This window comes from Mustela nigripes, chromosome 2 (genome assembly GCF_022355385.1).
Source record: "Mustela nigripes isolate SB6536 chromosome 2, MUSNIG.SB6536, whole genome shotgun sequence".
Classification (NCBI taxonomy): Eukaryota; Metazoa; Chordata; class Mammalia; order Carnivora; family Mustelidae; genus Mustela; species Mustela nigripes.
In genome coordinates this window covers 92560354-92585000 of record NC_081558.1, presented here as the reverse complement: position 1 = coordinate 92585000, position 24647 = coordinate 92560354, and the positions used below count along the sequence as shown (strand labels likewise).

General features: G+C 36.5%; 1 protein-coding gene across 4 annotated transcripts in view; it reads right to left on the bottom strand.

The window, feature by feature from the left end:
• Positions 1-24647, bottom strand: part of PPP2R3A (protein phosphatase 2 regulatory subunit B''alpha) — a 197413-nt gene that overhangs the window by 37339 nt on the left and 135427 nt on the right. For all 4 annotated transcript variants that reach the window (XM_059390965.1, XM_059390966.1, XM_059390968.1 and 1 more), the window contains 2 exons: positions 22739-22787; positions 21839-21928 (listed from right to left, as the gene is read on the bottom strand). In XM_059390965.1, coding sequence (XP_059246948.1) covers positions 21839-21928; positions 22739-22787 — 139 coding nt within the window. The remainder of the gene's footprint in view (positions 1-21838; positions 21929-22738; positions 22788-24647) is intronic.

The window sequence follows — 24647 nt, the reverse complement described above, 5'->3', positions numbered from 1 at the left end:
GAAAGTAAAATAAAATTAAGGAACTGATTTTTCTTTGGATGCATATCCGAAAGTGGGATTATGATCTCATAATGGTTTACCATAATGGTTGTACCAATTTATATTCCCATCAAGAGTCTTCCAGTTTCTGTTTTCTCCACATCCTTGCCAATACTTATTATTTTATGACAGACACTGTAATAGGTGGGAGGTGATATTGTGGTTTTGATTTACATTTCCCTGAGGGCTAGCAATATTGAGCATCTTTTTTAAAAAAATTAATTTACTTATTTGAGAGAGAGAGTGAGAGTGTGCATGAGCATGAGGGACAAAGGGCGAGGGAGAGAGAATCTCAAGCAGACTCCACTAAGTGTGGAGGCTGACATGGGGGTTGATCTCCCAACCCTGAGATCATGGCCTAAGCCGAAACCAAGAGTTACGTGCTTAACCCAATGTGCCACCCAGATGCCCCAATGTTGAACATCTTTAATTTACCAGTTGGCTATTTGCCTTGTTGTTGCTGTTGTTTTTAAATAGAATTTTAGATTTTTAAAAAATGTAACTATTTTTATTATTAAAAATTTTTTAAATTTAAATTCAATTTAGTTAATGTATAGTAATTAGTTCCAGGGGTAGAATTTAGTGATTCATCACTTGCATATAACACCAAGTGCTCATTATGTCACGTGCTCTGCTTAATGCCCATCACTCAGTTACTCTTCCACCCCACCTACCACCCTCCAGCAACCCTCAGTTTATTTCCTCTATAGTTAAGAGTCTCCCATGGTTTGTATCCCTCTGTTTTTATCTTATTTTTTTCCCCTTCCCTTCTCCTATGTTCATCTGTTTTGTTTCTTAAATTCTACATATGAGTGAAATCATATGGGATTTGTCTTTCTCTGACTTATTTTGCTTAGCATAGTACCTTCTAGTTCCATCCACATCATTACAAATGGCAAGATTTCATTCTTTTTGATTGCTGAGTAATATTCTGTTTGTATGTGTGTGTGTGTGTGTGTGTGTGTGTGTGTCTGTGTGCATGTGTGTGTAGACACACACCACTTCTTTATCTATTCATCTGTCAATGGACATTTGGACTCTTTCCATACATATTTTAGCTATTGTGGACATTGCTGCTATAAACATTGGGGTGCAGGTGCCCCTTCAAATTGCAACTTTTGTATCCTTTAGATAAATACTTAGTGGTGCAATTACTGGACTGGGTAGTTCTATTTTTTTTTTTTAAAGATTTTATTTATTTATTTGACAGAGAGAGATCACAAGTAGGCAGAGAGGCAGACAGAGAGAGGAGGAAGCAGGCTCCCCACTGAGCAGAGAGCCCGATGCGGGACTCGATCCCAGGACCCCGAGATCACGACCTGAGCCGAAGGCAGCGGCTTAACCCACTGAGCCACCCAGGCACCCCGGGTAGTTCTATTTTTAACTTTTTGAGGAACCTCCATGCTGTTTTCCAGAGTGGTTGTACCAGCTTGCATTCCCACTAACATTGTAAGAGGGTTCCCCTTTCTTCACATCCTCAACAACATATGTTGTTTCCTGAGTTGTTAGTTTTAGCCATTCTGACCAGTGTGAAATGGTAGGTATCTCATTGTGGTTTTGATTTCTATTTCACCGAGGCTGAGCGATGTTGAGCATTTTTTCATGCATCTGTTAGCTGTCTGGATGTCGTCTTTGGGGAAAATGTCTGTTCATGTCTTCTGCCCATTTCTTGATGGGATTTTTTTGTTTTCCAGATGTTGAGTTTGATATGTTTTTTTTTTTTTAAAGATTTTATTTATTTATTTGACAGACAGAGATCACAAGCAGGCAGAGAGGCAGGCAGAGAGAGAGGAGGAAGCAGGCTCCCTGCTGAGCAGAGAGCCTGATGTGGGGCTTGATCCCAGGACTCTGAGATCATGACCTGAGCCGAAGGCAGCGGCTTAACCCACTGAGCCACCCAGGCGCCCCAATATGTTCTTTTTTTTTTTTTTTAAGATTTTATTTGACAGAGAGATCACAAGTAGGGGGAGAGAGGAGGAAGCAGGCTCCCCGCTAGGCAGAGAGCCTGATGCGGGGCTCAATCTCAGGACCCTGAGATCATGACCTGAGCCAAAGGCAGAGGCTTAACACACTAAGCCACTCAGGCGCCCTGATATGTTCTCTATAGATTTTGGATACTAGCCTTTTATCAGATATATCATTTGCAAATATCTTCTCCCATTCTGTAGGTTGCCTTTTAGTTTTGTTGATTGCTTCCTTTGCTGTGTAAAAGCTTTTTATCCTAATGAAGTCCCAATAGTTCATTTTTGCTTTTGTTTCCCTTGCGTTTGGAAACATGTCTGGCAAGAAGTTGCTGTGGCCAAGGTCAAAGATGTTGCTGTCTGTGTTCTCCTCTAGGGTTTTAATGGATTCCTGTCCCACATTTAGGTCTTTCATCCATTTTGAACTTATTTATGCATATGGTATAAGTGGTCCAGTTTCATTCTTCTGTATGCTGTTGTCTAGTTTCCCAACACTACTTGTTGAAGAGACTGTCTTTTTTTTTCCATTGGATATTCTTTCTTTGTGTGTCAAGGATTAGTTGACCATAGATTTGAGGGTCCATTTCTGGATTCTCTAGTGTGTTCCACTGATCTACGTGTCCATTATTATTCCAGTACCATACTGGCTTGATGATTGCAGCTTTGTAATACAGGTTAAGGTCTAGAACTATGAGGCCACCAGCTTGCTCTTTCTTTCTTTCTTTTTTTGGTGCAATTATAAATGGTACCGATTCCTTAATTTCTCTTTTTGCTGCTTCATTGTTAGCGTATAGAAATTCCACAGACTTCTGTATATTGATTTTATATCCTGTGACTTTGCTGAATTTCTGTATCAGTTCTAAAAAGTTTTTGGTGGAGTGTTTGGGTTTTCTACATAAACTATCACTTCTGTGAAGAGTGCAAGTTTGACTTATTTGTCAATTTGGATGCCTTTGATTCTGGTTTGTTGTTCGATTGCAACCCTAGGACTTCCAGTACTATGTCAAACAACAGTGGTGAGAGTGAATATCCGGCTCATAGAGGAAATGCTCTCAGTTTTTCCCCATTGAGGATGATATTCCTTGTAGATCTTTTATACATGACCTTATGATGTTGAGGTATGTTCCCTCTATCTCTGCATAGTTGAGGTTTTTATTAAGGAAGGATGCTGTATTTTGTCAAATGCTTTTTCTTCATCTATTGAGAAGATTATATGGTTCTTGTCCTTTATTAATGTGGTGTATCGCATTGATTGATTTGCAAATATTGAACCAAACTTGCAGCCTGGGAATAAATCCCACTTGGTCATGGTGACTAATCATTTTAATGTACTGTTGGACCCTACTAGCCAGCATTGTGGTAAGAATTTCTGCATCTGTGCTCATCACAGATACAGGTTTTTAATTCTCCTTTATAATGGGGTCTTTGTTTTTTTGGATCAAGGTAATGTTGGTTGGCCTCACAGAATGAGTTTGGAAGTTTTCCTTCCATTTCTACTTTCTGGAACAGTTTCAGAAGAATAGGTATTATTAACTCTATAAATGTTTTGTAGAATTCCTCTGGGAATCCACCCAGCCTTGGCCTCTTGTTTGTTGGGAGATTTTTCATTACTGATTCAATTTCTTTGCTGGTTATTGGTCTGTTCAGGTTTTCCTATTTCTTCTGGTTTCAGTTTTGGTAGTTCATAATGCTTCTAGGAATTTATCCATTTCTTTCAGACTGCCTAATTTGTCAGCATATAATTGCTCATAATACTCTAATTGTTTGTATTTCTTCAGTATTGGTTGTAATTTCTCCTCTTTCATTCATGGTTTTATTTATTTGGGTCCTTTCTCTTTTCTTTTTGATAAGTCTGGTTAGGGATTTATCAATCTTATTCTTTCAAAGGACCAGCTCCCAGCTTTGTTGATCTCAACTGGTTGTTTTTTTTTTTTAAATTTCTGTATCATTGACTTCTGCTCTAATCTTTATTATTTCTCTTCTTCTGGTGGATTTAGGCTTTATTTGCTGTTCTTTTTCCAGTTGCTTTAGGTGTAAGGTTAGGCTGTGTATTTCCTGTTTCATGTGGAAGGCCTGTATTGCTATATACTTTGCTGCCTCCCAAAGGTTTTGAATTGTTGTTTTCCTTTTTATTTGATTCCATGTGGTTTTAAAATTCTTCTTTAATTTCCTTGTTGGCCCATTCATCCTTTTTTTTTTTTTAAGATTTTATTTATTTATTTGACAGACAGAGATCACAAGTAGGCAGAGAGGCAGGCAGAGATAGAGGGGGAAGCAGGCTCCCTGCTGAGCAGAGAGCCTGATGTGGGGCCCGATCACAGGACCGTGAGATCACTACCTGAGCCAAAGGCAGCGGCTTAACCCACTGAGCCATGCAGGCGCCCCTGGCCCATTCATCGTTTAGTGAGTTCTTTAACCTCCATGTATTTGTGATCCTTCCAAATTTTTTCTCGTAGTTGACTTCAAGTTTCATCACACTGTGGTCTGAAAATATGAATGGTATATCTCAAATCTTGCACTGGTGGAGACCTGATTTGTGACCCCATATTTTATCTATTCTGCAAAATGCTCCATGTGTACTCAGAGAGAATGTGTACTCTGCTGCTTCAGGATGAAATGCTCTGACTCTATCTGTTAAGTCCATCTGGTTCAGTGTGTCATTCAAAGCCCTTGTTTCCTTGTTAATCTTCTGTTTAGATGATCTGTCCATTGCTGTAGTGGGGTGTTAAAGTCCCCTACTATTATTGTATTATTATCAATGAATTTCCTTAATTTTATAATTAAGTAATTCATATATTTGGGTAATCCCAAATTAGGGGTATAAATATTTACGATTGCTAGATCTTCTTGTTGGATAGACCCTTTAATTATGATAGAGTGTCCTTCATCTTTTATTTCAGTCTTTGGTTCAAAAATCTAGTTTGTCTGATAAAAGGACGGCTACTCTAGTTTTCTTTTGATGTCCATTGGCCCAATAAATGGTTTTCTACCCCCTCACTTTCAATCTGGAGGTGTCCTTGGGTCTAAAATGAGTCTTGTAAGCAGCATATCTATGGGTCTTGGTCTTTTTGTTTGTTTGTTTTGTTTTAATCTTTCTGATTCCCTATGTCCTTTAATCGAAGCATTTAGTCTGTCTACATTCAGAATAATTATTGAAAGATGAATTTAGTGCCACTGTATTACCTGTAAAGTTGTTGTTTCTATAGATTGTTTATTCCTTTCTGGTCTTTGTTACTTTTGGGCTTTCTTCTTAAAGGGTCCCCTTTAATATTTCTTTTAGGGATGGTTTAGTGTTCACAAATTCTTTTAGTTTTTGTTTTGGAAATGCTTTCTCTCTCCTATTCTGAATGACAGCCTTGCTGGATAAAGTGTTCTAGGTAGGATAATTTTCCCAGGTAGCATATTCAATGTATTATGAAGGTCCTTTCTGGCCTGCCAGGTCTCTGGACAGGTCTGCTGCCAACCTTATGTGTCTACCCTTTAGATTAAGGACCTCTTGTTCAGATCTGCTTTCAGGATTTTCTCTTTATTTTTTTTAATTTGCAAGTTTCACTTTGTTGAGTTGACTTATTTTTGTTATTTTGAGGGGAGTTCTCTGTGCTTCTTGTGCTTGAATGCGTTTCCTTCCACAGATTAGGGAAATTCTCAGTATAATTTGCTCAGATAAACCTGCTGCCCCCTTTTCCTGCTCTTTATCTTCTGGGACTCCTATAATATGGATATTATTTCCCTTAATGGAATTGTTGAGTTCCTTAAGTCTACACTTGTGATCTAATAGTTTTCATTTTCTTTCTTCTTTTCTGCTCGTTTTACATAATTTTATCTTCTATATCACTGATTCATTGCTCTACTTGTTCATTTTCATTTTTATGGTCTCCACTTGAGACTGTATCTTGGTAACAGCATTTTAAATTTTAGCCTGACTAGATTTTAGTTGTCTCTATAGTAAGGAATTCTCCACTGTCTTCTATGCTTTTTTCAAGCCCAGCTAGTATCCTTATAATTATTTTAAATTCCATTTCAGACAGCTTACTTATATCCATATTGATAAATCCCTGACTGAACACTATCTCCTGTTTTTTTCCCTTTGGGGTGAATTTGTCTATCTTGTCATTTTGTCCAAAAAAAAAAAAAAAGAAAAAGAAAAAACCCAACAACAACAACAACAACAACAAATAAACAAAAAAACTAGATCCTGGGTGTGTTTTGGTCCACTTGTTAAAAGAAAGCAGTTCCTAAAATTAGAAAGAATAACATATATATGTTTATATATAGATAAAATGAAATAACATAAAATGAAAGGAAACAAAAATAAAAAAGCATACATGAAGTATACGTAAAAAAAATCGAAAAATAAAAAATTGAAAAGATAATTGAAAAAAGAATTACTAAAGACTAAAGACTAAAAACACAACGAATGTTATATACTGTTTTCCCGAAGAGCTAAAGCTTTGCAGCCCTCTATGATCAATCAAGTTGGTTCAAGTGAGTTGGTTTTGTTGGTGTTCTGGGAGAAGGGGCCGGTTGTGTTGATTCTCAGGTGGATTTGCCCTAGTGGAAATGTGCTTCAAAGTGTGGAGGGAAGCAGGGCTAAGTGCTGTTTTTAGCACTGAGGGGTGGGATGAGGATGGCAACACCTGGCTCTCTGGCCCCAGAGCAGAATATTAGCACCCCCTAGTCTTTAGTGAACCCTCACAGAAGAACAACCAGTCTTGTCTCTCTGGTTTCCATCAAAATTCTGTGTTCATCCAGCCTGTGACCAAGCATTTTAATCTCAGGCACAGGACTGAGTTTCAACTCCAAATTTTAGGGAATGCTGTGGCTAGGACTGCACTGTTCCCTTCAGGGAGGGTCTCATCTCACTTCTGCTTTTTGTTGGACCCATCCCAGGGGAGTGATTGTACAGCTCTGCAGTAGTTCCACTTTATGGCGACACAGAGCAAAAAGCTAGCATGTAGACTCACCCTTCTCAGCTGGCTTCCCTGCTCTTATACCTGAGAATTCTGCTGCACTTAGGCATGACATGTTAGTCTTTCAACCCCAGGGATCCTCAGACCGGGCTGTCACACCTGGGATTCTGCTCCACTTCTCCACCTGAGCACCTTTAACCTAGGCATGTCCCCCACTGGAGCACTGGAGCAGACTTCAAAAAGTTTCGATTTTGCACTTTGCTGCTTGTAATACTTTGAGGTAGGCTTCTTCTTCTTCTTCTTCTTTTTAAGATTTTCATTTATTCATTTGACAGAGAGAGACACAGTGAGAGAGGAAACACAAGCAGGGGGAGTGGGAGAAGGAAAAGCAGGCTTCCCACTGAGCAGGGAGTCCAATGCAGGGCTCGATCCCAGGAATCCCAGGAATCCCAGGATCCTGGGATCATGACCCCAGCGGAAGGCAGAGGCTTAACGACTGAGCCATCCAGGCGCCCCTTGAGGTAGGTTTCTTAAGTAGGCTCTGTCCCTTCTGTGGTATCCTCAGCTATATCACACCAGATTCAAGTCTCTGTATCTTCTATCTTCCAAACAGTGGTTGTTTTTCTACTTGTAGACTTGCAGTATTTGTTTTCTCAGATCTCTGATTGATTTCCTGGATGTTCAGAGTGATTCAATAACTATCTACTTGTATTGGAGGGATGAAACAAGCTTAGGGTCCCCCTAGTCCTCTGCCATCTTAACTTCTTCTCTATTGGCTATTTTGAGATATGTCTATTCAGGTCCTCTGCCCATTTTACTTTTTCTTTCTTTCTTTCTTCTTTTTTTTTTTTTTAAGATTTTATTTATTTGACACACACATAGAGAGAGAGAGAGATCACAAGTAGGCAGAGAGGCAGGCAGAGAGAGAGGGGGAAGCAGGCTCCCCGCTGAGCAGAGTCTGATGTGGGGCTCAATCCCAGGACCCTGGGATCATGACCTGAGCCAAAGGCAGCGGCTTAACCCACTGAGCCACCCAGGTGCCCCCACCCCCATTTTACTTTTTATTACATTTTTTTCTCCTCCTGCCAAGTTGTTATTTAAATTCTAGCTAGTTAACATATACTGCAATATTAGTTTCAGGTGTAGAATTTAGTGATTCATCACTTACAGCACCTGGTTCTCATCACAAGTGCCCTCCTTGATACCCACCACCTACTTAACACATCACCTCATCCACCAACCCTCCAGTAACCCTCAATTTGTTCTCTATGGTTAAGAGTCTATTTCTTGGTTTGCCTTCCTTGGCCCTCATGTTTGTTTTGTTTCTTAAATTCCACTTAGGAGTAAAATCATATGATATTCGTCTTTCTCTGACTTAATTTTGCTTAGCAAAATAGTCTAGTTCCATCCACGTCATTGCAAATGGCAAGATTTCACTCTTTTTTTATGGCTGAGGAGAATCCCATGGATATCTTCTTTATCCATTCATTAGTCGATGTGCATCTGGGCTTTTTTCATAGCTTGGGTTATTACTGATAACGCTACTATAAACACTGGGATGCGTGTCTACCTCTGAATTAGTATTTTTGTATCCTCTGAATAAATGCCTAATAGTGCAACTGCTGGATTATACGGTAGTTCTAATTTTAATTTTTGAGAAACCTCCTTAGTATTTTCCAGAGTGCCTGCACCAGTTTGCATTCCCACCAACAGTGTAAGAGGGCTCTCCTTTCTCCACAGCCTCACTAGCATCTGTTGTTTCCAGTGTTACTAATTTTAGTCATTCTGATTGGTGTGAAGTGATATCTCATTGTAGTTTTGATTTGTATTTCCCTGATGATGAGTGATACTGAGCATCTTTTCATGTGTCTGTCAGTCATCTGTTTGGTCTTCTTTGGAAAAATGTTTATTCATTTCTTCTGTCCAGTTTTAAACTGGGTTATTTCTCTTTTGGGTGTTGAGTTTGATATATTCTTTATATATTTGGGATATTAACCCCTTACAAGATATGTCATTTGCAAATTTCTTCTCCCATTCTGTAGGCTGCCTTTTAGTTCTGTTGATTATTTCCTTCACTGTGCAGCTTTTTATTTTGATGAAGTCCCAACAGTTCATTTTTGCTTTTGTTTCCTTTGCCTCAGGACATGGATCTAGTAGGAAGCTGCTAAAGCCAAGGTCAGAGAGTTTACTGCCTGTGTTCTCCTCTAGGATTTGGATGGATTTATTTAGGTCTTTCATCCATTTTGAATTTATGTATGTGTATGGTGTAAGAAAGTAGTCCAATTTCATTCTTCTGCATGTTGTTGTTTAGTTTTCTCAACACCATTTGATGAAGAGACTGTCTTTTTTCCATTGCAGATCCTTTCCTGCCTTGTTGAAGATTAATTGACTGTATAGTTGTGAGTTCATTTCTGGATTTTCTGTTATGTTCCACTGACTGTTTTTGTGTCGGTCCATACCATCTTGGTCACTATAACTTTGAAATGTAGCTTGAAGCCTGGAATTGTGATGCCCCCAGCTTTGCTTTTTGAGACTCCTTTGGCTATTTGGGGTCTTTTGTGGTTCCATACAAATTTTAGGATTGTTTGTTTCTAGCTCTATGAAAAATGTTGGTGGTATTTTGATAGGAATTTCATTAAGTGTGTAGATTGCTTTGGGTAGTATAGACATTTTAACAATATTTTTCTTGCAATCCATGAGCATGGAATGATTTTCCACTTCTTTGTGTCATCTTAAATTTCTTTCATCAGTGTTTTACAGCTTTCAGGGTACAGATCTTTTTTTTACCTCTTTGGTTAGGTTTATTCCTAAGTATCTTATGGGTTCTGGTACAATTATAAATGGAATTGATTTCTTGATTTCTCATTCTGTTGATTCATTATTGTATACACAGAAATGCAAGATTTCTATATGTTGATTTTGCCTTTCCCCATTAAAAAAAAGATTTATTTACTTATTTTAGAGTGTGTGTGTGTGTGTAAGCAGGGGGTGAGGGGAGAGACAGAGGGAGATGGAGTGGTAGAGAGAGAATTTTCAACTGACTCCCCACTGAGCAGAAAGCCTGATGTGGGGCTTGATCTCATGTCCCTGAGATGATGATCTGAGCCAAAATTAAGAGTCAGATGCTTAACTGATACTCCAGGTACTCCTGCATTTGTCCATTTTTAAACTGAGTTGTTTTATTATTGAATTGTTTGCATTCCTTATATATTTTGGATGTTGAGTTATCAGATGTATGGTTTGCAAATATCTTCTCCCATTCTGTAGGCTGTTTTTACTCTTGATCTTTTCCTACTAGATGCTTTTTAGTTTGATACAATCCCACTGTCTATTTTTGCATTTTTTTCACCTGTGCTTTTGGATCATATAAAAAAAGATCAAATTGTACAGATGAATGCCAAGAAGCTTGTTCTCTGTGTTTTTTTTTTTTTCTAGTAGTTTTAGTTTCAGGCCTTACATTTAACTCTTTAATCCATTTTTTTTTTTTAAGATTTTATTTACTTATTTGACAGAGAGAAATTACAAGTACACTGAGAGGCAGGCAGAGAGAGAGAGAAGGAAGCAGGCTCCCTGCTGAGCAGAGAGCCCGATGCGGGACTCGATCCCAGGACCCTGAGATCATGACCTGAGCCGAAGGCAGCGGCTTAACCCACTGAGCCACCCAGGTGCCCCTCTTTAATCCATTTGAGGCTTTTGTTGTTGTTGTTTTAATGAAGTGAGGTAAGTGTCCAACTTAATTCTTCTTCATGGAGATAACCAGTTTTCCCAGCATCCTTTATTGAAGAGACTTTCCATTCCTCATGTGTGTTTGTGGCACTGTTGTCAAAGGTCAATTGACCATAAATGCAGGGATCTATTTATAGGCTCTCTATATAGTCTATATTTTGATGTTTTTCTGTCAATACCATGCTTTTTTGATGAGTGTAGCTTTGTAGTATATTTTGAAATCAGATAATATGATGCCTTTAGCTTTGTTCTTATTGCTCAAGATTGCTTTTGCACTTTGTGATCATTAGGATCACTTTGTGATCCTAAATGAACTTTAGGATTGTTTTGTCTACTTTTGTGAAAAATGTCACTGGAATTGTGAGATGGACTGCACTGATCTGCAGACAGCTTTGGAGAATATTTTAATATTATTAACTCTTCTAATCCATGAAGATGGGATATCCTTCCTTTTTCTTTCTTTCTTTTTTTTTTTTTTTTTTTTTTTTTTTTTTTTTTGGTGTCCTCTTCAAATTCTTTCATTAAGATTTTATAGATTTCAGTGCACAAACCTTTGACCTCCTTGGTTAAATGTAGTCCTACAATTTTTTTTGATGTTATTGTACATGAGATTGTTTTATTTTATTCCAGATACTTTATTAGTATGTACAAATGGAACTGATTTTTGTAGATTGGTTTTGTATCCTGCAACTTCACTAAATTAGTTCATTAGTTCTCATAGTGTTTTGGTAGCCTTTAGAGTTTTATATATAAAATTGATCCTTGAACAACATGGGTTTGAATTGCATGGCCTTTTCTTGGTAAGTACAGTATAATAAATGTATATTCTCTTCCTTATAATTTTTTAACTCTTTTCCCTCTAGCTTAACTGTCTAAGAATACAGTATATAATAAATGTAACATACAAATATGTGTTAATCCACTGTTTAAGTTACCAGGAAGGCTTCTGGTCAACAGTATGCTATTAGTAGTTAAGCTTTTGGGGAGTCAAAAGTTAAATGTGGATTTCTGACTGTGTAGGAGGTCAGTGCTCCTAACTCATGTTGTTACAGGGTCAACTGTATAAGATTATCTCTTCTGTAAAAAGAAAAAAGCTTTACTTCTTCCTTTCTGATTTGGAAGCCTTTTCTTTATCTTGCCTAAAAATTCTGGCTAGACTTCCAGTTCAACTTCCAGTTGAATAAGTGGCAAGAGTGGGCATCCTTGTGCTTATTCCTGATCTTAGTTTTAGGAAAAGCTGACAGCTTTCACCAATGAGTATGATGTTAATTGTGAGCTTGTTATATAGAGCCGTTATTTTGTTGAGGTACATTCTTTCTTTTCGCTGGGTGTGTGTGTGTGTTTAAATTATGAAATATTGTGAATTTTGTCAAATTTTTTTTGTATCTATGGAGTTGATCATATTATTTTTTCACTTCTGTTAATGTTGTATCTGACACTTACTAATTTGCGTATGTTAAACCGTCTTTGCCCTAGGGATAACCCCCAATTTATCATGGTGTATGATCCTCTTATTGTGCTGTTGAATTTGGTTTGCTAGCATTTTGTTGAGGATTTCTGCATCCATGTTCATCAGGAATATTGGTCTATACTTTCCTTGTAGTATCTTTGGCTCTGGAATAGGGTATTATTTCTGGCCTTGTAAAATGAGTTTGTGAGTGTTCCCTCCTCTTCAGTTTTTGAGAAGAGTTTGGGAAGCACTGGCATTTATTTTTCTTTACCCATAAAGCCATCAGGTCTTGGGCTTTTTTTTTTGAAAGTTTTTAATTGTTGGGACGCCTGGGTGGCTCAGTTGGTTAAGCAGCTGCCTTTGGCTCAGGTCATGATCCCAGTGTCCTGGGATCGAGTCCTACATCGGGCTCCTTGCTCGGCAGGGAGCCTGCTTCTCCCTCTGCCTCAGCCTGCCATTCTGTCTGCCTGTGCTCGCTCTCTCCCCCGCCCTCTCTGATAAATAAATAAAATCTTAAAAAAAAAGTTTTTAATTGTTGATTCTATCTCCTTACTCATTATTGGTCTATTCAGATATTCTATTTCTTCAGGATTCAGTCTTGGTAGGTTGTATGTTTCTAGGAACTTTTCCATTCTTGTATGTTATCAATTTTGTTGGCATATAAATCTTCATAGTATCTTGTGATCTTATTTCTGTGGAATCAATTGTAATATCTTCTCTTTCACGTATAATTTATAAGTCTTCTTTTCCTTGGCCTAAGATTTGTCAATTTTATCTTTTCAAAAAAACAATTCTTATTTTCATTGATCTTTTCTACTGTTTTTCTAGTCTGTATATCATTTATTTCTGATTTTTATTATTTTCTTCCTTCTACTAATTTTAGGTTCGGTGTGCTCTTTTTCTAGTTTCTTGAGGCATAAAAGCTAGATTATTTTAGGTCTTTCTTTTTTTCTTACTATGGGCATTTATATTTTTATTTATTTTTTAAAAGATTTCATTTATTTATTTGACAGAGATCAAAAATAGGCAGAGAGGCAAGAGAGGGGTGAGGTGGGGCGCAGAGCAGAGAGCCTGATGTGGGACTCAATCCCAGGACCCTGAGATCATGACATGAGCTGAAGGCAGAGGCTTAATCCATGGAGCCACCCAGGCACCCACTATGGGCATTTATTAAAATTCACCCTTAGAACTGCTTTTGCTGCATCCCATAAGTTTTGCTATGTTTTGTTTCCATTTTTATTTGTCTCAAGATACTTTTTGATTTCACTTCTGATTTCTTCTTTGACTAATTGATCATGAGTGTTTTCACTTTCAACATATTTGCGATTTTCCTCCTGCTATTGACTTCTAGCCTTTTTTTTTTTTTAAACCACTGTGGTTGGAAAAGATACCTGATATAATTCAATCTTCTGAAATTTATTGACTTGTTTTGTGGTCTAACATATGATCTATCCAGGAAAATTCTCTGTGCATGCTTAAAATGAATGTGTTATCTTGTTGCTGTTGGATGGAATGCTCTGCATATGTCTGTTAGAATGATTTGGTTTGTAGTGTTGTTCAAGTCTGCTGTTTCCTAATTTTTCATCTGGATGATTTATTCATTTTTGCAAGTAGGCTACTGAGGCCCCCTATAATTATACTGCTATTTCCCCTCTCAGTTCTGTTAATATTTACTTTATACACTTAGGTACTCCAATATTGGGAGCATATATATTCACAGTTGTTGTATCCTCTTGATGAATCAACCCTTTTATCATTATATAATGGCTTTCTTTTGACTTAACATCTATTTTGTCTGATATTAAGTAATGTCACCCTGCTCTCTTTTGGTTACCATTTGAATGGAAGATCTTTTCCCATCCCTTCACTTTTAGCTTATGTGTGTCCTTAGAGATAAAATGAGTCCCTAATAGGCAGCATATTGTGGGATCTTGTTTTTTAATCCATTTAGCCACTCTGTGTCTTTTGATTGGCTATTTTGATCCATTTACATTTAAAGTAATTATATACAAGGGCTTAGTACCGTCGTTTTGTTAATTGGTTTTGACTACTGTGTAATTCTGTTATTCCTTTCTTGCTATCATCCTTTGTTATTTGTTAATTTCTTGTAGTGGTATACTTTGATTACTTTATCTTTTGTGTATCTACTATAGGTTTATTTTTGGTTAACATTAAGCTTCCAATAAAACATAGTTCTAACAATCTATTTTAAGTTGGCAATAACTTAAGTTCAATTGCATACAAAATCTGTATGGTTTAACTTTTCCTTCCCCAACATTTGTTATTGATATCACAATTTATTTCTATATTCTGTATCCAGGATCAAATTATTGTAGATGTAGTTATTTCTGATACTTTTCTCTTTTAACTTATATACCAGAGTTAAAAGTGATTTATGCACTCTATTGGAGTATTAGAGTATTCTGAATTTGACTATATTCTTAGTTTTACAGTGAGTTTTAAACTTTCATATGTTCTCCTTGTAGTTGGCATTCTTTCAACTTGAGAACTCTGTTTAGCATTTCTTGTAAGACAGGTCTATTGGTCTATTGTGATGAACTCTCAAAGATGTTGTTCGACTCAGAAAGTCTTTATCTCTCCTTTTTTTTCCCTGAAAGACAGCTTTGCCAAGTATAGTGTTCTTGGGTGGCAGTTTTTCCTTTGGCACTTAAAATATATAATCCCATTCTTTCCTGGTCTGCAAGGTAGTCTACTAAGAAATCCACTGCTAGGGATTCCCATGTACATGATGAGTTGGTTTTCTCTTGCTGTTTTCAAAATTCCATCTTTGACTTTTGAGAATTTGCTTATAATGTGTATCGGTGAAGACCTCTATATTTTATGTTTGGGGTTCCTTGGACTTCACAGATCTGGATGTTCATTTCCCTCCCCAGATTACAGATTAGTAAAGTTTTCTGTCATTATTTCTTTAAATAAGTTTTCTTCCTTTCTTTATCTGTATTTCGGGACCCCCATTAATATGAATATTGTTTCTTTTAGTGGTGTCCTGTAACTCTTCTAGGATTTTTTGCTCTCTTTTTTGTTTTTTTCTTTTCCTTTTCTTTCCTCTGACTGGGTTAATTTCAGTTGACCAGTCTTCATGCTCACCAATTCTTTCTTTTGCTTAATAGAGTCTGTTGGTGAAGCTATCTGTGGAATTTTTCAGTGCAGTCATTGTGTTCTTTATCCCCAGAATATCCTTTTGGCTTGTTTTTATGGTTTCTCTTTGTTGCACTTCTCATTTTCTTCATGCACTGTTTCCCTGAATTTGCTCAGTTCTTTGTTTTCTTATGAAGTTCACTGAATTTTTTTAAGATGATTATTTTGAATTTTGACACACAGTTTGCAGATCTCAATTTCTTTAGGTCAGTTACTAGTATTTTGTTTCTTTGGTGGTGTCACATTCTCTTGGTTATCCAAGATCCTTGTAACACTGCATTAGTGTCACTGCATCTAAAAAAGCAGGCATCGCTTTCAGTCTCTAAAGACTGACTTTGGCAGGGAATGCCCTTTAGCAGTCTGAGTCTTGACTCTGGGCAAGCTGCCTCCTGGGGTCTTTGGGTGAGTTTATGGCTAGAATCAGGAGGCCAAGGTAAGCAGGTGACTGGGCTTGTGCCTGGGTCCATGGGGGCCAATATGGTAGTAACTGGGTCTTAAGCCAGAGTCTGCAAGGTGTGGCCTACTTTTGGGATGGGTCTGTGATGCCTGCAGTATAAGTCTGCAGTAGTGGACCTGGAGCCTGGATCTCTTGGGGCTGGTCATTATTGAGGTCTACTGGGTTTTACTGGAGCCTAGGGATCTAGGGGTTGATCTGGCACTAGGGCAAGCCTGAGGTTGCAGGGGCAAACCTGGTGCTGGACAATTATGGAGAATGGTGTACAGTCGCTTGCCTGGAGTCTGGTGTAGTGGAGTCTTTGTGTTGAAGTGAGTCTGAGGCCTGGGTCCATGGGGGCTGGCATGTCATTGGGCTGGGCCCACTGATGCTAGTCTGGAATTGGTGTTCACGGAGGGTCTGTTGCTGGAGTCCATAGTCAAGCTGGGCACTCACTTCACTCTCCTTCCCCCATGGAGAGGTTGTCTCTCCATACTGGGCTGCCTGGGCTTTAGAGATGGGATGACACAGGTAATATGAGATTTTCCTTTCTACCTTTTTCATCTTTTCTTATTTCTGTGCTCCATCCAGGTGCTGCAATCTCTTACCTAGAATCCTTAGTTCTGGTGATGGTATTTCTTTTGTATGTATGTATGTATATCCAACTCTCCCTTTCTTAAAACACTATTTTTCCCCCTTAGAATTATCTTAGCATCCTTGTTGCCATATCCTAGCCATAAATGTGAGGATTTATTTTTACTTCTGGACTAATTCTTTTTTTTTTTTTTTTAAGATTTTTATTTATTTATTTGACAGAGAGAGATCACAAGTAGGCAGAGAGGCAGGCAGAGAGAGGAAGAGAAGCAGGCTCCCTGCTGAGCAGAGAACCCGATGCGGGGCTCGATCCCAGGACCCCGGGACCATGACCTGAGACGAAGGCAGAGGCTTTACCCACTGAGCCACCCAGGCGCCCCTGGACTCCTAATTCAACACTGTTTATCTACATGTCAATCTTTATGCCAGTATCGCATTGTCTTGTTTACATTAGCTTTGTATATTTTGAAATCAGTAAGTGTGAATCCTATGATTTTATTTTTTTCTCAAGATTATTTTGGCTACTCTGATCTCTTTGTAGTTCCGTATGAATTCAGGATTCAGCTTTTTCATTTCTACAAAAACAACAAAAAGTAGCTGGGATTTTCTAAGGAGTTGCTTCGAATCTATAAATCTATTTGTGGAGTACTGATGTTCTAACTATTTTTTAAACCTTCTGCTCCACGAATGTGGGATGCCTTCATTTCATTTAGATCTTCCTTAATTTTTTTTCAACAATGTTTTGGCAGTTTTCACAATATAAGTTTTATACTTCTTTTGTTAAATTTATTCCAGTTATTTTATTCTTTTTGCTGTTATTATAACTGGAATTATTTCCTTATTTTTGGCTTTTCATTCTTTGTGCATAGAAGTAGAATTGATTTTTTAAAATAAATTTGTATTATATCCTGCAACTTTCTTAATCTTTACTGAGTTCTAATAGTTTTTCAACAGATTTCTTGAGATTTCCTATATTCAAATAGATAGTTTTCCTTCTTCTTTTCCAATTTGGATGCTTTTTATTTCATTAATTTGCCTAACAGTCCTGGCTAGAACCTTCGGTACAATGCTGAAAGAACAGACATCTTTGTTTTTTTTCCTGGTCATAGGGAATAGCTTTCAATCTTTCACTATTCACTAGTTGTTAGCTATGGGTTTTTCAGAGATATCCTTTATCAGGTCAAAGAAATTCCCTTCCACTTTTAGTTTATTTGTTTTTTTTTTTTAATCAAGAGGAGGTATTGGACTTTTTTCAACTGCTTTTTCTGAGACTACTAGGATGATCATGTGGTTTCAATCATTTATTCTATTAATATGATATATTATATTGATTTGATTTTTAGATGGTAAACCAACTTTGCTTTACTATCTGCTTTGGGTATCTGGCTAACACTGGCCTTGTAGAATGAATCTGGAAGTGTTTTTTACTCTTTTATTCTTTGGAAGATTGTAAAGAATTACTATTTTTTCAGGTATATGATTTAGTGATTCATCACTTACATACAACACCTGGTGCTCATCACAACTAGTGGACTCCTTAGACCTCATCACATATTTGACCCATCCCCTCACCCACCTCCCCTCCACTAACCATCAGTTTGTTCTTTATAGTTAACAATCTGTTTCTCAGTCTGCCTCTCCCCTATGCCCCACCCCCATGTTCATTTGTTTTCTTTCTAAAAATGTTTGATAGCATTTTCCAGTTAAGCTGTATCAGCCTGGGATTATTTTTCCTATCCAGAGTTTTTATTTCATCTCCAACCAGTGTCCAAGAATTTGCTCACTTTGTCTAAGTTATCTAACTTGTTAGTATAAAGTTATGTTTTATATATATATTTTTATTCCTGTAAGGTCAACATTCATGTTACCTCTTTTATTCTGACCTCAACAATTTAAATGTTATCTCGTCTTTCCTTGACCAGTGTACCTAAGGCCTTATTAATCTTTTTTTTAAAAAATCTGACTTTTGGTTCCATTGATTTTCTCTATTGTTTTTCTATTCTCTAACTTATTCACTTCAGTCATTCTTCTTTCCATCTTTGTGTTTGCTATGCTTAATTTGCTCTTTTTTCCACAGTGTCTTAAAGTAGAAGGTTAGGTTATTGATTCAAGGCATTTGTTTTTTAGTATATGCATTTATTGCTATACATTTCTCAGCACTGCATGTAGCACTGCTACATCCCATTAGTTTTGGCATTCCGTGTTGCTATTTTATTCATCTTAAAGTTTTGATACTTTCCCCTTCATTTTCATTCATTTCAAATTATTTCCTTTAATGTATTCTTCTCTTATCCTTTGGTTATTTAAGCAGTGTGTTGTTGCTACATGTTTATAAATTTCCAAATTCCTATCTTTATTGTTAATTTTATTCCATTATGGTCAGAGAATATGCTTTGTATGATTTTACTTCTTTTTGTATTGAGACTGTTTCATGGCCTGACACATGTTCTATCCTGGAGAATATTCCATGTGTACTTGAGAAGAATATATATTCTACTGTTCTTAGGTGGAGTGTTCTATAGATATGTTAGGTCTATTTGGTTTATAGTTTTATTTGTAGTGTTGCTCATGACTTCTATTTCCTTGTTGATCTTCTTCCTGGTTGTTCATCCATCAATGAAAGAGGAGTATGGAAGTCTTCAGCTCTTATTGTTGAATTGTTTATTTTAATTCTGTCAGTTTTGTTTCATGTATTTTAGGGTTTGATGTGGTGCATATACGTAATTGTAATGTTTTCCTGTTCATCTCTAGTAACTATTTTTTGAATTAAAGTCTACATTCTCTGGTATTTATAAAGACATTACAAGTTTCTTAAGGTTGTTTACATGACATATCCCTATACTTAGTTTCTATTTTTTTCTCCCCATTATGTCTTTAAATCTAGTATTTCTCATGTAGACAGCATAAAATTAGTTTTTTAAATCCAGTTTGAAAATCTCTGCCTTTTAAAGGAATGCTTAATTCATTCAAATTTATAAATTGTTATTATTGATATAGTTAGACTTATATCTGCCATTTACTTTTTGTTTTCTATCTGTCTTGGCATTTTTTCTTTCTTTTTCTTTACTGCTTTCTTTTATAATAAGTGAATTATTTTCTAAGTGTAACATTCTAATTCTTTTAATGATTTTTTCCACTATGTATTTTTGAGTTAATTTTCTAGTGGTTGCTTTAGGGACTTGCCATATACATTTTAAAAGAAACATTATTTATTTATTTGGAGCAAAAAGGCACTTTCATTAAAGGACAGGACCTATGGGGCAGAAAGATGGGCTGTCATATACATTTCTAACTTCTTAGAATTTACTTCAGATTTATACTTAATTCCAGCAAGATACTGAAATGTTACTCCTATATAACTTTCCTCCTTCTTCCCTCTTTTTGTGCTATTATTGCTATACCTATTACATACCTATAGATTACAAACCCCACCTTACACTGTTCTAATTATTACTTTACTATATTGTATCTATATATATTACAAACCCCAAACTACACTCTTCTATTACTTTATGTAATTTATGTTTTTTAAGGACATTGAGAGAAGAAAAGAGAACAAGTATATGTTCATAGAGTTTGTTATTAATCTTCTTCATTACCATTTCTAGTTCTCTTCATTTGTTCTTGTGGGATAATAGGAGCTCCATAAAGAGGAAACATGGGTGAGAATTATTTGAGGAAAGCTTTTTCATAATTGAGGAAGTATGAGAGATAAAAAATTGAAACTGAGGGTTAACACAACACTGAAAGGGCAAGAATTGCAAAACTTTGGAAGTTGAGGTGATCTAACTGAAACAACCTAAGCTTTCAAAATAGTGGACTAATGATAAATTATAAAAATGCATACTTATTGGCATGGAAATACACTGTTATGTGAAAAAGTATGTTACAAATCTATATAGTATGATACCATTTAGCACAGTGTATTTTTTGGTGCAGGAAGAAAGAGTGAAGGAGGAGGAAGAGGAGAAGGAGGAGAGAGAGGGGTTAGAGAGGGAAAGGGAGGAACAGTGAAAGGAGACATACCAATGTTAAATATGGGTCATGGAATTATGAATAAATTTTATTATTAAGATTTTGAATGTATTTTGTATTTTAAAATATTTAATGTGTATGTATGATAAAATAAACTTAAAAAAACTAATTCAGCAGAAATGAGCAAAAGACTTGAAAAGGCAAGCTGCCTAAAATGAAATAGAACTGACTGAATACATATGAAAAAAAATTCAGCCTCATTAGTAATCAAATGCAAAGTAAAATAATATTATACTTTTTATTTATCAAATTGGAAAATATTTTTAAGAGGAAAACATCCTGTGTTAGTAGGGGTTATGGGAAATATGCTCAGTACCTTATTGATAAAAGTATAAAATTATACACTCTTTCTAAGGAGCAACTTAGTAATTTTTATAAATGCCCTTAAAAATGTCTATACCCTTTTAACCTAACAATTCCATTTTGGGGAATTTATGTTAGTGAAAAAAGTAGTGGATGTAACAACCATTTAGCTATAACTATTGTTTTGGAAAGCATTCCATAAAAATTTGGGAGTGTATGGTAATTAAGACTTAATCCAATGGAACTAATCTAAATATCTAAAAAGTAAGTAAAAATATATAATAAAAGAGACTATACAATATATACTAACTTTTAATAGTCTCTTATTCTGCATGTTAGAATTATTAGTATGAAAATTTATTTTCCTCTGCTTATCCATGTTTTCTAAATTGTCTAATAATGGACAAAAAATTCTTTGAAATGGAAAACAAAGCTATTTAAAAATAATCTAATAGGCTGCCAAGAAATAGCTTACTTTTATTTCTACTTCCTTGATTTCCAAACCCTGTATCCAACATTTAGATAACTTCTAGACCCAACATACAGACAGCTGAGGCAGTTATACTAGCAAGCAGCACCAAGGACTGTAGCCTCTCCGTCCTTTGGTACTAAGCACAAACTATGTGCTGGGTACTGTGTTAACACAAGCTGGGAATAAAAGAAGAGAGGGACCTAGATTTTGGCTTAAATAAGAGATAGATTAGTGGCAAGAAACAGATGTGTATGTTCACAACTACAAATCAAGGTATGTTTGAGTGTGCCAAGGAAAAGGAAGAGATGATTCTAATTTGTCTATAAGTGTCATCCACAATTTGTTTCTTTCCCTCTCTAATTTACCACTGAACCATCAAGATGAAAACTCTTAACATATATATTCCCACATCCCATATAAAAGCTTCCTAGTCCTATTTAACTTTTAGGGCCAGCTCACATGTCACTTCACCTTTGTTTCTGGGGGTAAAAGCACTTCTCTTGATATGCCGTGACTATGCATTGAGTCTGAGAGGGCAGACACTAAGTGTAATTTATCTTGGTGCTCCTAGGTCAAGATGGCATCCACTGAGTATACATCATGACTTTTTTAAGCTTTGTTCAAGTGTTCGACATTCCTGGCAAAGGAAATTTAGAAGTCATACCAGCTTGAATCACTAAACTCTACCTCTGAAACTAATAATATACTGTTAAGTTAATTAATTGATTTTAAGTTTAAAAAAAAAAAAAGTCATACCTGGTTGGGTTCCTTTTGTCCTCCTCAGAGATCAAAAACCAAACAAAGTCTGCATAGCTCATTCTTCCCTCTTTCTGTACTGTTTTTCCCCTGAAGAAAACACATGGTCATAAAGTTTCCTAAGCAATCACTCAGATAAATTTAGTAGGATGACAGACTAAGAAATAAAGCAACATCTTTTTTTTTTTTTTTTTAATGATTTTATTTATTTATTTGACAGACAGAGATCACAAGGGGGCAGAAAGGCAGGCCGAGAGATTGGGGGAAGCAGGCTCCCTGCTGAGCAGAGAGCAGAGAGCAGAGAGCCTGATGTGGGGCTTGATCCCAGGATCCTGGGATCATGACCTGAGCTGAAGGCAGAGGTTTTAACCCACTGAGCCTCCCAGGCGCCACTAAAGCAACATATTTCTTTGGAAATTAAATCAAAGAAAAATTAGAAGTCTGGAAACCTAACAAAGAGTATCCCTTCCATTGCCTATATTGTTTGCAAAGGCCTGGGGGGTGAAACCAGAAGACCTATGCAGGTAAGAAGAAAGCAGTCTGGTTTCCAATTTGAATGCAAATAATCACCAATACTGTTACCTGTATTTAATGGACTAATGCCCATAAATTAAAGAATTACTACTGTCTTGTATGAAGCCATGGTGTGCAGGAAGTCATGCTCAAATAAGACTGTTAAAGTGTTACCTGGAATTTATTCATTTTTCCTTAAAGAGTTAGCAGGAAGGGGAGTGGGAGAGGGAGAAGCAGGCTTCTGGCTGAGCAGGGAGCCCAACATGGGGCTGGATCCCAGGACCCTGAGATCATGGCCTGAGCCAAAGGCAGAGGCTTATTTAACCCACTGAACCACTCAGGTTCCACATCCATAATTCATTTTTAAACTCAGATGCTTTTTCTTACCTTGTTACTGCCCCAGAGAATATCCTTTCAATAATTCTGTTTGATGAAGCTAAATGTAAACAAAATGGTACAAAGTGAGTTAGAAACATGTTGCATAAAGGCAATACTTTTGGCAAATTTCTTTTCAATAGCATAAAACATAGCTAAAACATAATAGTCTTCAATAATGAGAGGTTAGGAGTATTTAAGTTTTTACCTATGTATAATTTATATTTCTGAAGAATCTAAGGCGGCATAATCAATTAATCAGTCACTAAAAAAAAAAAAAAAAAAAGAACAGGCAAATGATTATGCCTGATAGCTGGAATGTATTACCGTAGCTGAGTACCAGATTAGTTCTGAACATCAGGACAACTACGACAAAAACGTATAGAATTTGTATTGATCCTCTTATTCAATAAGACAACTTTTCCTCTAAAACAAGACAAAGTTTATCCTATCATGAAATTCAAGGGCAGCTCGTAATATAAGGGACTTTGAGTAAAACAACAGAAAATGCTTTCAAGTAGAATTTCATAGAAGATACCACAAACATACCAGAAACATACTTTTCTAATATTCTTATTCCATAAAAGTCCAAAACATAACAAAACATATCATTTGAGAAATTCCATCGTAGGTTTTACTCAGAGACACAATTATAGCTTTAGACAGTATACTACTTTTGATGATAGATCCTAGAGAATCTGTAGCAGTGTACCTCATTATTGGTTCAAAATAACCAAAGGCTTTACTTTTAACTGAAAGGATATGCCAGTACAGCTCAGACCAATGGATTTGGTAAGGACAGGAATCTTTCTTTTAAGTGCCCCAGGCAATGGCATGTATACCTCAATTTCGAAACAAGGGATGAGTCATTAGAGAGTTAGTAGCTACCAGCATCTAATTCTTCTGCACAGAGTTAGGTACAGTCAGCCCAAGGTAAAATTAGTTTGGCTGAAGATGTTAGGAATATGGGGGTCAGTAGAGCCATGCCTGGCCAAAAAGCTTATATAAGGACCTTCTATACTTTGTTGAACATTGATTTATGGGGTTAATAATTCGTACTAGATAGACAAATAGAGAGCTGTATAGGAAAGGCATGGGACTTAATTTAAAAAAAAAAAGTATTTTTAAAATTCGGATAGTTTAGCCTAAAATTGAAGATCATGCTGTCCCATTTAGGACAGGTAGGTGCACTGGCAATTAGGTGGTCTTAGTGACACCTTCATCATGCGGGCCTAGGTGTATATCTACAATATTTTGGGACTTGGTGAGAATTATGGTATATCAGCCAGAGAGCATGATTTAGAACCTGTAAGGTTTTGCATGGCCACATGTTAACATAGATGATCTGGTCACTGGTGATTAGAAGGTGCAGAGCTAATAAAGCTGACCTGATACACCTGTGAATATTTCCATTTTTGTGCTATTCTGGTGACAGGAAGGTTATGACTACCTGAACAAGGGGGTAGAGTACTAAACAAGTACTGCTTGTTTATCAACAAGTACACATGAGTATTTTCTCTTGATATGTTGTTGGGACCTGAGAATTGAGAGGTAGAACTCTTTCTTATATATGGAAAGTTCTATGAAACTTGACATCATATAGAATGAGCCTTTTCTTAAGATATAAACGGTTAATCACAGATATACTAAATAACAGAAGTGAAATTCAACGCATTTGTTTAAGGTTTGTACTTTGCTACATCTAAAAGGCTAAAGGCTGATTTTTTAAAAATCAGCAGTGCTTGAGAAGACATTTAAGAATAGATCAGGGACAATCTTATGAGAAAAAAAACAAGTCAATGTATTTTGGTGCTTGGTGAAGAACAGTAAACCATCAGGTAATAGTTTCTAAGTTTACTACTGGTAAAAATGAAGTAAAGGGGATAATATCATGTGATATGTGATATTTTTGCTTTCTGAT